The sequence below is a fragment of the Oratosquilla oratoria genome, chromosome 2 (assembly GCF_046742065.1).
Source record: "Oratosquilla oratoria isolate Oo_2021 chromosome 2, ASM4674206v1, whole genome shotgun sequence".
Taxonomy (NCBI): domain Eukaryota; kingdom Metazoa; phylum Arthropoda; class Malacostraca; order Stomatopoda; family Squillidae; genus Oratosquilla; species Oratosquilla oratoria.
This window is the reverse complement of record NC_134778.1, coordinates 51,891,146-51,901,857: the sequence shown is the minus strand read 5'-3', so window position 1 is coordinate 51,901,857 and position 10,712 is coordinate 51,891,146. Positions and strand designations below refer to the sequence as shown.

The 10,712-nt window shown below is 39.8% G+C and overlaps 1 protein-coding gene across 1 annotated transcript; it reads right to left on the bottom strand.

The window, feature by feature from the left end:
- Window positions 1-3,926: 3,926 nt before the first annotated feature.
- On the bottom strand, window positions 3,927-5,460 carry LOC143035923 (uncharacterized). The gene is made up of 2 exons (XM_076203141.1): window positions 5,062-5,460; window positions 3,927-4,397 (listed from the first exon to the last, which is right to left on the bottom strand). Exons 1-2 carry the CDS (start codon window positions 5,458-5,460, stop codon window positions 3,927-3,929), a joined length of 870 nt encoding a protein of 289 aa, XP_076059256.1.
- Window positions 5,461-10,712: the final 5,252 nt, after the last annotated feature.

Here is a 10,712-nt window from a genome sequence, read left to right as displayed (position 1 = left end):
ATATAAATCGTTAGTTCGTCCACATTTGGAATATGCTGTTTCCGTATAGTCACCGAATCTTATTAAAGACATTGACAGATTGGAAAAAGTACAACGGCGAGCCACAAAACTGATTCCAAATATCAAAAATAAATCATACGAAAATCGACTAAAACATATGAATCTGTTTTCCCTAAAAAAGCGTAGACTCAGAGGTGACTTGATAGAGGTCTTTAAAATTCTAAAGGGAATTGACAACATTAAAAGTGACAATTTTTTTTACACTGAATGAGAATCCGACAAGAAATAATGGTCTCAAACTGTTTGGAAATAGATTTAATTTGGAAGTGGGTAGAAACAACTTTGCCAACCGTATAGTTAATGAATGGAATAAACTTCCTGCAGAGGCAATGTAATGTGGTTCAGTTCGAAGCTTTAAGATTAGTTTAGATAAAAATCTAAGCAAGATGCTGTAATGCTGTAGTGGTATGTTACCACCACATTAGTGAAAGAACTCGTCGGTTAGAGAAGGATTAAAGAAATTAAAATTCTCTTGGGACTTGTTAATTCGAATTAAAATGCGAGTATAGGCGAACAAGGCCGCTGTCTTGACGGCTTTATGCAAGAAGGGCATATGTCACATTTAGGAGCACCATGCACAAATTATTTCTTAAAATATGATTTTAACTACAAAAAATATTACTAGTAGTCTCAGTTTTTTCACCAAGGTGACATCCCTGGAGATGAATAAAACTGCCTGGCGTGGGCCATAAGTGATCTTCCAGAAAGCGTCTCTTTGGCAAAGTGATTAACCAAGAGTCTTTCGAAAAAGGAAACTTCAATAAACTCCTGGAGTCAGTCAGAATAAGCGGTGCGGATGATGTCCTGTACTGAAGGGAGTGTCTACTCTTTTATTTCAATGATAAACCTTCAACTGAATAAGATAAGCTGCCGACGGTGAGAGTAAAAATCTTATGCTTGGAGGGACACTGTAGCGAAGAGATTAAAGGTCAACTAAGGTTTTCAAAGAGGTGGTGAATATTTGCTAGATGTATGGCTTAGTCACTTTTTGATCAAATAATGCAAGAATAAATCTTCGTTATTACGCAATGTGATAAAAAGGTCTATCAAAATATCGGTAGCAGACGAACTTTTCCTTCGCCGATCTTCGGCTGTTTTCGTAAGCTCTATCGGCTGCGACGCCACTTGGGCTGTTTACATTCTGATGCAAGTCACTATACCAGTGGTTTCCAAACATTTTTTTTTCCTGTCATTTCCCCCTACAACCAGTTTAACCATCCAAATTTCCCCATTCTTAGCAAGGCACACTGACTACTTACCCATTTATTTTAAAAGTGTACAAATAAACTTATAAACATAGTTACATAATAAACTACACCGCTCATCTACAACTGGCATACTTTGGCATGAGAAAATCCATCTGATGTATTTTTTTTATTGCTAGTAGGTAATATAATCATTCCCCTCTCTGGTAACTTCAAATTTCCCCCCAGGGGAAAATTTCCCCCAGTTTGGAAAATGCTGCATTATATATAAAAAAAAAAAAAAAAAAAAAAAATAAAAAAGCCATGGAAACACATAAGCAGCTTAAGGTCATATGGCACAAACAAAACCACAAGTGACAAAGCAGTATATGATGAAAACAAAACCAAAATAAACAAGAACTAGGAGAGAAAATTACATCTTTCTGGAAAGGCATATACCAACGACATGCAAACCTCATTGAAGGTACCTGGAGCCCAGAAGCTAGATAAAAAAAAAAAAAAAAAAAAAAAAAAAAAAGAGGAAATAGAAAAAGGTGCAGTAGCCACAGACATAGCTTATACAGTCAACACCCCAGAAATTCTAAGAGAGCACTATGACTATGCCTTCAACATCACAGAACCAAGTACTAAACCTATGAGCTCAGGGGACATCACAGCAGACGTGCTAACTAAACAAATAAGAAAAATGAAAAATGGCAAAGCAACAGGTTCAAACGGCTTAAGCATTGGAATATTTAAAGAAATAATAAAAGACAAAGAAGCCACAACAGAACTCGTTGCGGCCTACAACTTAATAATCAGTCAAAATAGTACCTCAAAACTGGAAGACCTAAAAAACAAAGCTCATTCCAAAAGCACAAACCCCACAAATCAAGGACTTCAGACCAATAGCACTACTAGACACATCTTACAAAATACTAATGGGCATTATCCAAGAAAACCTGGAAAAATACCACCAAAATAAAAATCTAGAAACACAAAATGGTTTCACACCAAAGAGAAGAATGACTGACATCTTCATGCTACAATACACCATCACAGAAGATTACAAGAATAAAAAACCGCTGATCGTCATTTCAATAGATTTCACCAAGGCCTTTGACAGTGTAAGAAGGGAAACCCTAATAAAACATTAAGAAAATCAAACATCCACCCAGATATCATATCTACAATAGCCAACATATACCAAGATGATACTAAGATAATGATAGATAACGAAAAAACGTGCAAAACACAAATCACCAATGGTATCAGACAAGGATGCGATGGCTCCACCGCACTTTTCCTATTGATAACATACTTGATCATCAACTACTTAGATCTCCATCTATTGAATGGGTGACCAACCACCGCTGGTCCCCAATTTTTGGATAGGTAGCCGGTTAAAGGAGACACAGGTTCTTCAACGTTGTTTAATTTGACTTCCGCCTTTTACCAGTACACTAACTCTAACTCTACGTCCTTCCTGGGCACGAAGGTAGACTCTCTCTAGTTCCTAATTTCCCAAATAGTTTAATTTATTCCCTTTTACACAGAAAACAACAGACACTCGAAATAATATAATAATATAGACATATATATATACACAAAGATATCCTATTACACATTCATCCGACTTTCACATTACAAGAATTGAATTGATAAATATATAAGCATTCAGGGATAGCTCTCAACTACAGTTTCACGGAAACTTCGAGAATTGTTACACATACATACAATCATACACACTTCCAATCACGCATTACTTTCATAATTCCTAAGGCTGAATATAGTGAAGTTATCTATGAAAATGGATATACAATAAATGCTCCGCCAGCTATCTATCGCTGACCTCACCAATGTACAAATTTGAACATGATACATGGAACACTTAACAAGAATGACAAGGCAAGTACATGAATAGTATAAGAATATAAGGCAGTAAAAATAAGTAAACATAGATGGTCTACGTGAAGACATATATATATTTTATACAAGAAGAGACGCATGTATGAAATTTACATGTAAATAGAATTTTTGAAAGGAGGCAAGTGTGAAAACACTTTGACACCTAGACGGGGAGGAGGTTCAAGAAGAAATGCTACAGCTGCGAATATTATACGGGTGGGACACAGGTGAAGGTGAAGGGCGAAGGGAAGGAGATGTGTCAGGGGGAGGCAAGGGAGTTGGAGGCTCAGTGTCGCAGTCTACACCTCGGGAGAAGAGTTTAAGGTTGCCCAGGTGCATAATGGTCTCTGAATCTGAATTTGACTTTGTAGGTTCAAAGGCAAGGACTCTGAAGGGACCAAGGAATTTAGGTGAAAGTTTGGAAACGGGAGAATGGTTCAGGGCATACACGATGTTACCTATTGCAATGTTAGACTCTCTCGCATCTTTATTATGAAGACGGGCCATCTCGTCTTTGGAGAAAGAGACTGAGTAATTTTCTTGAAGAGATTGCTGAAGTTAGTAAGTGAAACTTTTACAAAGTCATCAAGGTTGTAAATAGGGCCTATATCTGAAGTAAGGAGGTCATATGGAAGTCGCTTGTCTGAAACAAAGATGACAAAGTGAAGCGACTCCGATATGGACATATTGATGGCACTATTAAGGCAAGAGTGAATCATAGGGACATGGTTATCCCAGAAGAGGTGAAGATCGGAAGCGAGGTGTCGGAGAACATTAAGAATCTTTCTGTTTTGGCGTTCGATTCTTTGTTGCTGAGTTGATTGAGCCATTTATGCTGGCCTGTACTTGTGAAAGCCAGTCCTCCCATGTGTCGCAAAGACACTCTTGTAGAGGACGGAGGACTTCGATGATTTTTACCTTTGTTCTGTCTACAAGTCCGCTACCTTGGGGGTGATATGCCGTGTGATACAGTTTGTCTATGTTTTGGAAGACCTCATTTCGAAATTCTGTGCCATTCTCTGAAAGTAACTGACAATGTATGTTGTACCTACAGAATATATTGTCTACTAAGGCTTGGGCCACTGTTTCTGCCGATTTATCTGGTAGGGGTACCAGTATTGTGTACTTTGAAAAGTATTCTGCCACGGCCAAGACATAGTAGGAATCTTGACGGCTTGGAGGTAACTTCAACAGATCAATACCCATAATACCTTTCCTGAGAATTCCATCTTTCAGGTGTAATTCCTGAAGGGGAATGGTTTTTTTTTCCTTGTAGTGTGACTCCCGTTTCTAGGTGGAGAATTACCTGTGATCAATTTCGGTCATCTCTCTGTTCCTTTCGAAGTTCCTGAGGGGAAATACAGTGGGTGATTGGCACTGTTGTAATCAGAAGGTTACTGCTAAGTCCGTCTGCTACAACTTTGGCTTTACCTTTTATGTAGGCAATTTCTGGATGGAACTCTAAGATGGCTGTATGCCACCTTGCTATCTTACCTTGTAAATTTTTTCATTTGAAAAACTCTGTCAGTGGTTGATGATCTGCCATGACTGCGATTTTTTCCTAGGAGAAGTTCTCGGAAATGTTTCAGAGCCCAGACTACAGCTAGAACTTCCAAGTCGGCGGTGGAGTAGTTACCCTCTGCGGGGTTCAATACGCGGCTTGCGTATGCTGTCACTCTATGTTTCTTGTTTGAATCTATTTTTTGTAGGACTGCTCCTATCCCAAGGGAGGATATGCCCATGAACAGAAAGAATTTCTTTGTGAAATCAGGAAATTCGAGGATAGGTGCCCTGCATAGTGCTGTCTTTGTTCTCTGGAAACATTTTTATTCTTCAGAGTCCCATTTGAAGGGTACGTTCTTACGTGTGAATTTGGTAGGTGGGGCAGCCATTTCAGCAAATTTCTTACGAAATGTCTGTAATATGTCGTGCCAACAAAAGAACGGTGTTGGTCATCGTTCTTTGGTGTGGGGAATTCGGTAATGGCTCTGATCTTCTCTGAGTTTGTGTTGATTCCTTCTTTCACTGTATGGAAAATCATATCCTCTTTTTTTTTTAGAAATAACAATTTGTTAAGGGATTTGCCTAGTTTGTCTTTAAAAAGGCTGTTCATCAGGCGTTGTAATCTAGGGGCGTTCTTAAGCCCAAAAGGCATTCGATTAAATTCGAAATGACCCTTGTCAGTGCTAAATGTTGTTATTTGTTTAGACTCTTCCGTTAATTTTATCTGCCAAAAAGCAGATTTGAGGTCTAAGGTATTGCCTTGCCCCAGTGACTGAAGAACGTCTGCCATAACGGGCATTGGCATGGGGTCTGGAGTGGTGTTTGTGTTCACTTTACGGAAATCGATAACGGGTCTGAATGACTCGTCCGGTATAGGAAATGGAAAATGAGGTTGTTTTTCCTTTAGAAATTCTTTTCAAGAAATCCATCATATCCGGAGATGTCCCAAGAGAAAAACGTTACTTCCATATTAAAAAAAGGTGACGAAAAGAAACCAAATAACTACAGTACTATAAGCTTGACTTCAAGCGTAGGAAAAATTATGGAAACTATCATCAGAGATGCTATCAAGCACTATATAGAAAGTCACTGTTTGATAAATAATAGTCAGCATGGATTCAGACGGAAACGTTCTTGCATGACTAATTTATTCGAATTCTACAACACAGTCATCCCGAATTATGACAAAAGGAACAATACAGATTTAATATATCTAGACTTTGCAAAAGCTTTTGATACCATCCCCCACGAAAGAATATCTACTAAATTAGTTTCACACGGAATAAGAGGCGGCCTATTGAGTCGGACTAGTAATTGGTTGAACGATAGAAAGCAGAGAGTTGTTCTAATGATATAGACCACGGATTGCAATCTATTGTCTCCAGATTTGCTGATGATACAAAACTGTGCGGAATGGCAACTAATCAATTAAACCAATTAGATATTCAAGAAAATTTAAATAAATTACAGCAATGGTCTGAAAAGTGGTTAATGAAATTTAACACAAGTAAATGCAAGGTAAAAACAACAGTAAGCACGATTACATGTTATTTGGAAAATCGTTAACAAAAGTGCATAGTGAAAAAGATCTCGGCTTAATTATCAGTAACGATCTCAAATCATCTAAGCAGTGTGTATCAGCCTCTGAGAAAGCAAATAAGATTCTAGGACTGATCGCGCGATCTTTTGACTTCAAAAGTCTATCACTCATTAACAAGCCATATAAATCGTTAGTTTGTCCACAATTGGAATATACTGCTTCTGTATGGTTACCGAATCTCATTAAAGACATTGACAGATTAGAAAAAGTACAACGGCGAGCCACAAAACTGATTCCATATATCAAAAATAAATCATACGAAAATCGACTAAAACATATGAATCGGTGTTTCATAAAAAAGCGTAGACTCAGAGGTGACTTGATACAGTTTTTTAAGATTCTAAAGGGAATTGACAACATAGAAAATAACAAGAATTAATGGTCTCAAAATGTCAGGAAATAAATTTGATTTGGAGGTGGGTAGAAACAACTTTGACAACCGCGTAGCGACAAGGCCATTTGAGCTTGGGTGGTAAGCTATAATATTATATATTGTTATCTGAAAGAATTTGCAAATATTTGAAAGAATCTCTTTATTGAATTCCGTTCCATTGTCAGAGAAGAATTTTGGGAGTGATGAAGGGGCAAATAATCTTGTCAATGAAAGTCTTTGCAATTGTTTTAGCGGTCTCGTCTGGAACAGGTTTAGGGATGCAGAATCTGGAAAAATGGTCCATACACACAAACAGGTACTGATTTCCACTAGAAGTGAGAGGTAACTTGAGAAGGGAATTTTATTGTGAATATGACCTTTATGGGAAGCACAAGAATGACAGGTGTCTATGTGTGCATGAATATCCTTTCTCATTGTGAGCCAAAAGTACTGAAGTCTAGCCTGTGTTAAGCATTTGTCTTTACCTGGATGTGCAGCAAGTGGAGAATTATGTAAAAGGAACAGAATTTGAGGTACTAAGTTAGAAGGAACTACAAATCGTTGTACAAGTCTGTTTGGTTCATGCTTGTTGGAAAGTGTGGTTTCGTGGTAAAGAACGTCATCGACAAGTCTGAAGTTTTCCAAGGAGGTAGGTAAGTCTGTAAGTTCTGATATATCTCCTGACTCGAGAGAAAATATCACATGTTTCCACACGGGGTAGGGTCTTTGAGCTGCCTGAATACGCGCAGGAATAAGACGGAGTATCTGAGGGAGGGGATTGATAGCAGCAATAATGCGAGAAAGTGCGTCAGCAACATTGTTTGCTTTACCTTCCACATAAGAGAAGGTGGGGTTGAATTTTGAATGGTCAAGAACCAGCGAGCAAGTTTCCCGCACAGGTTCTTGCCTTTAAAAAGCTGAAAAAGCGCCTGGTGGTCTATATGGACTGTGGTGGGGGTAACCAAGAATAATTTCTTTAAAATGCCGAAGAGCATAAATAACAGCTAAGGCTTCAATCTCAGTGACAGAATAGTTACGTTCAGATTTGTTGAGGAGTCTGCTGGTAAAGGCAATGGGGCGAAGATGTGTATCATGTTCCTGCATAAGGACAGCTCCAAGACCTTTGAAAGAAGCATCAGTGTAAAGAATGAAAGGTAAGGTATAGTCAGGAAAAGCTAAGACAGGAGCAGTAGTAAGGGCATTCTTTAAGTCTGCAAAAGCTTGTTCCTAGGCAGACGACCAGTGAAAAGGAACATCCTTTAGCAGTGAAGTAAGAGGAGCTGCAATACGAGAATGAATCTGGATGTACCTTCGGTAATATCCTGAAAATCCAAGGAAGGAGCGAAGATGCTCAACGTCTGTGGGACGAGGAAAGTCAGTAACAGCTTTGGCTTTATCCGGAACAGTAAGAATGCCATTAGAAGTGAGGACATGTCCAAGAAAACGAATCTCTTTCTTAGGGAATGAGCATTTGCTCAACTTGAGCTTAAGGTTTGCATCAGCAAAACGAGAAAATGCCTGTTGAAGGGTTTGAAGGTCTTCTAGTATTGACTTTGAAGCTATAATGATGTAATCCAAATACATAAAGACATTATCACCAAGTAAGCCAGCAAGAACAGTGTACATAAGTCTTGTGAAGACAGAAGGAGCAGAAATTAGACCCATAGCTAAGCTGTCAGGGGTCGTTTTTCTGGGGTAAGGGGAATCTGGAAGTAGCTGGACATGAGGTCTAAGGTTGAAAAGACAGTATTGTTCTGACCAACAGTGAAGGATATCCTGTAAGACAGGGATAGGGGTTCTTTTCGGAATGGTGATCTTGTTAATTTCTCAAAAACCCACAACAGGACGGAAAGTACCATCCGGTTTGGGCACAGCAAACAAGGGGAAATTCCATCAAGAAATGGAGAGCTCAATAATATCTTGGGCAAGCATGTCTGCAATGAGCTTGTCCACAACTTTGCGTTTGCTGTGCGGCATTCTGTAAGCCGGAATGTAGCAAGGTTTGGAGTCTTCTCGGAGGGGAATGTGATGGTGAATAATGTCAGTAGTACCTAGGAATTCACAAGGCAAATCAATGGCATGCCGCAAGGCATTGCAAAGAGAAACTAATTCCTGTTGAGCATCGGGGAATGCAAGGCAAGTGAAGTGTGACGCGTCAATAGGATCCTGTGCATGATGCACATCGGAAGTAATGGTACAAACAGACAAGGAAAGAATTTGGTCATGTATGACTTTTGTTTTTGAAGGTACACTAGAAAATCACTTAAGTTTGTACCAATTTTGAGATGTAGGGGGGGGGGTATTAGTGTCATTGGCAACTAGAAAAGAAGTATGTCCTTTCTTGGTAATAGTGCATAAGGCTGAAACTTGTGACATGCCATTGACACGGGTGGATTCTGGCGAAGCTCCACTTTGCAATACTCATGTGATGGTAGAATCACAGTTCTCGTTAACACTGCATGAGTAAGACGACACATGGTGGAAAGCACAGTGGAGACAGGGGAGAAGGTAATTACTAATTCATCTAAGGGAGGAGATAAGAATTTATCTTTTGGAGAGAATTCTAGAGAAGGGGGAGCACTTGGTATTTCGTTTCCTAGCTTTGGATATGCGAGAAGAACGCATTCGCTTTGTACGGGTGGAAGACTTGGTCAAGGCAGGTTCACTGAAAGGAGGGAGTGAAGTCTGATCTGAAGATTCAGACGAAGGTCGTACAGTGTCCTGTGAAGTGGAATCTAGAGCAGGCAGGGGGAGGGAATATCCCTTGGAGGTGACTGAACATGATCAGGAGGAGGAGCAGCAATAGTGGGAACAGAAACAACTGGCATGTTTTGTTGAAGTGAGGGAGATTGCTTAGGTCCAGGAACTGTAGGAAAGGGTTCATGGGTAGGTGCCAAAGGCAGGGCAGGAATGAAATGACTACCATAAGCAATCCCATGATATGAGGGGTAGACAACAATGCCATATTGCTGCATGGTGTGTAAACCTATAAGCACATTTGCAGGAAACTGTACATCCGCTACATAAAGGGGAGCTTGAATCTTGGGGCTTTGATCAGTGAGGCTGATCTGAAGATGAATTTTACCTAGAACTGGAAATGGAACACCATCTACATTAGTAAGTTGTAAGTCGGAGTGTTCCAAGGTGACACGCTTATAGGAGGAGCGGAGTTTGAGAAAGCTTAAAGAAGATATCACATTTATAGGGGAACCAATATCTATGAAGAGAGATATAGGGATGTTATGTACAGTAGCAGGAATAGAGATGGCACGCGACCACTCGTTAGGATTAGAAAGAGTACAAACTGGAAGGGATGGCTTGAGAGGAGCAGAGGTAGATAGTCATCTAGGAGAAGAAGAACGGGAAGAGGAATTCTGATGGAGAGGGAATGGAGTATTGGAATGGGTGTTGTTCAAAACACGACAATCAGAAACAGAGTAAAAACAGGGGCCATGAATAGGGCAGTGTTTATCAGGAGGAGTGGCAAGACGGAGATAGCAACGGTTGGCATAGTGCCCAGGTTTCTGACAGAAGTAGCAGATGACAGGGTTACGGAAGGAAGATCTTTGCCTAGGATTTGAGTTGGGTCAAGGGCGAGAAGTGTGTTTAGAACGAGAAGGAGCTCTGGAAATATGAGTAATAGGTAAGATAGGGTTGGGGATAGGAACTGACTGAGCCGCAATGTCATTCTGTACCTTGGATGAATCATGAAATTTGTGAGAGAAATCCGTTAGGGTCATACCCGGAGTGAACTGTGTTATCAGCGCCAAGCTAGTTGGAAGATGTGAAAGCTGATCGCAGTTCTGACTTAAGGTCAGATGCAAATTTTAAGGCTCTCTCTTTTCCCATGTGAGGAGGAAAGTTATATTTAAGAGCAAGGTTGTAAAGAGGGGTGAGGGAACCCAGGTTGTCGTGTTCTGCGAAGGTGCGTTTGAATTTATCAACGTATTGAGAATAAACATGGCAGTCTTGGAATGCATCTGAATGGAGGAGGTCACCAGCAGTTGAATTAAGGTCAACAAAGCTGAGAAGAACTGCTATTTTCTCTGAATCTTGTGAACATTGCCTGCAGTTAATACTCGCA

Coding starts and splice junctions, on each gene's coding strand:
- LOC143035923 (XM_076203141.1), bottom strand. CDS start 5,460: ATGCCAATGCCCGTTATGGCAGACGTTCTTCAGTCACTGGGGCAAGGC. Junction 4,398..5,061: donor CGACATATTACAGACATTTC/GTAAGAAATTTG, acceptor ATTCCCCTTCAG/GAATTACACCTGAAAGATGG.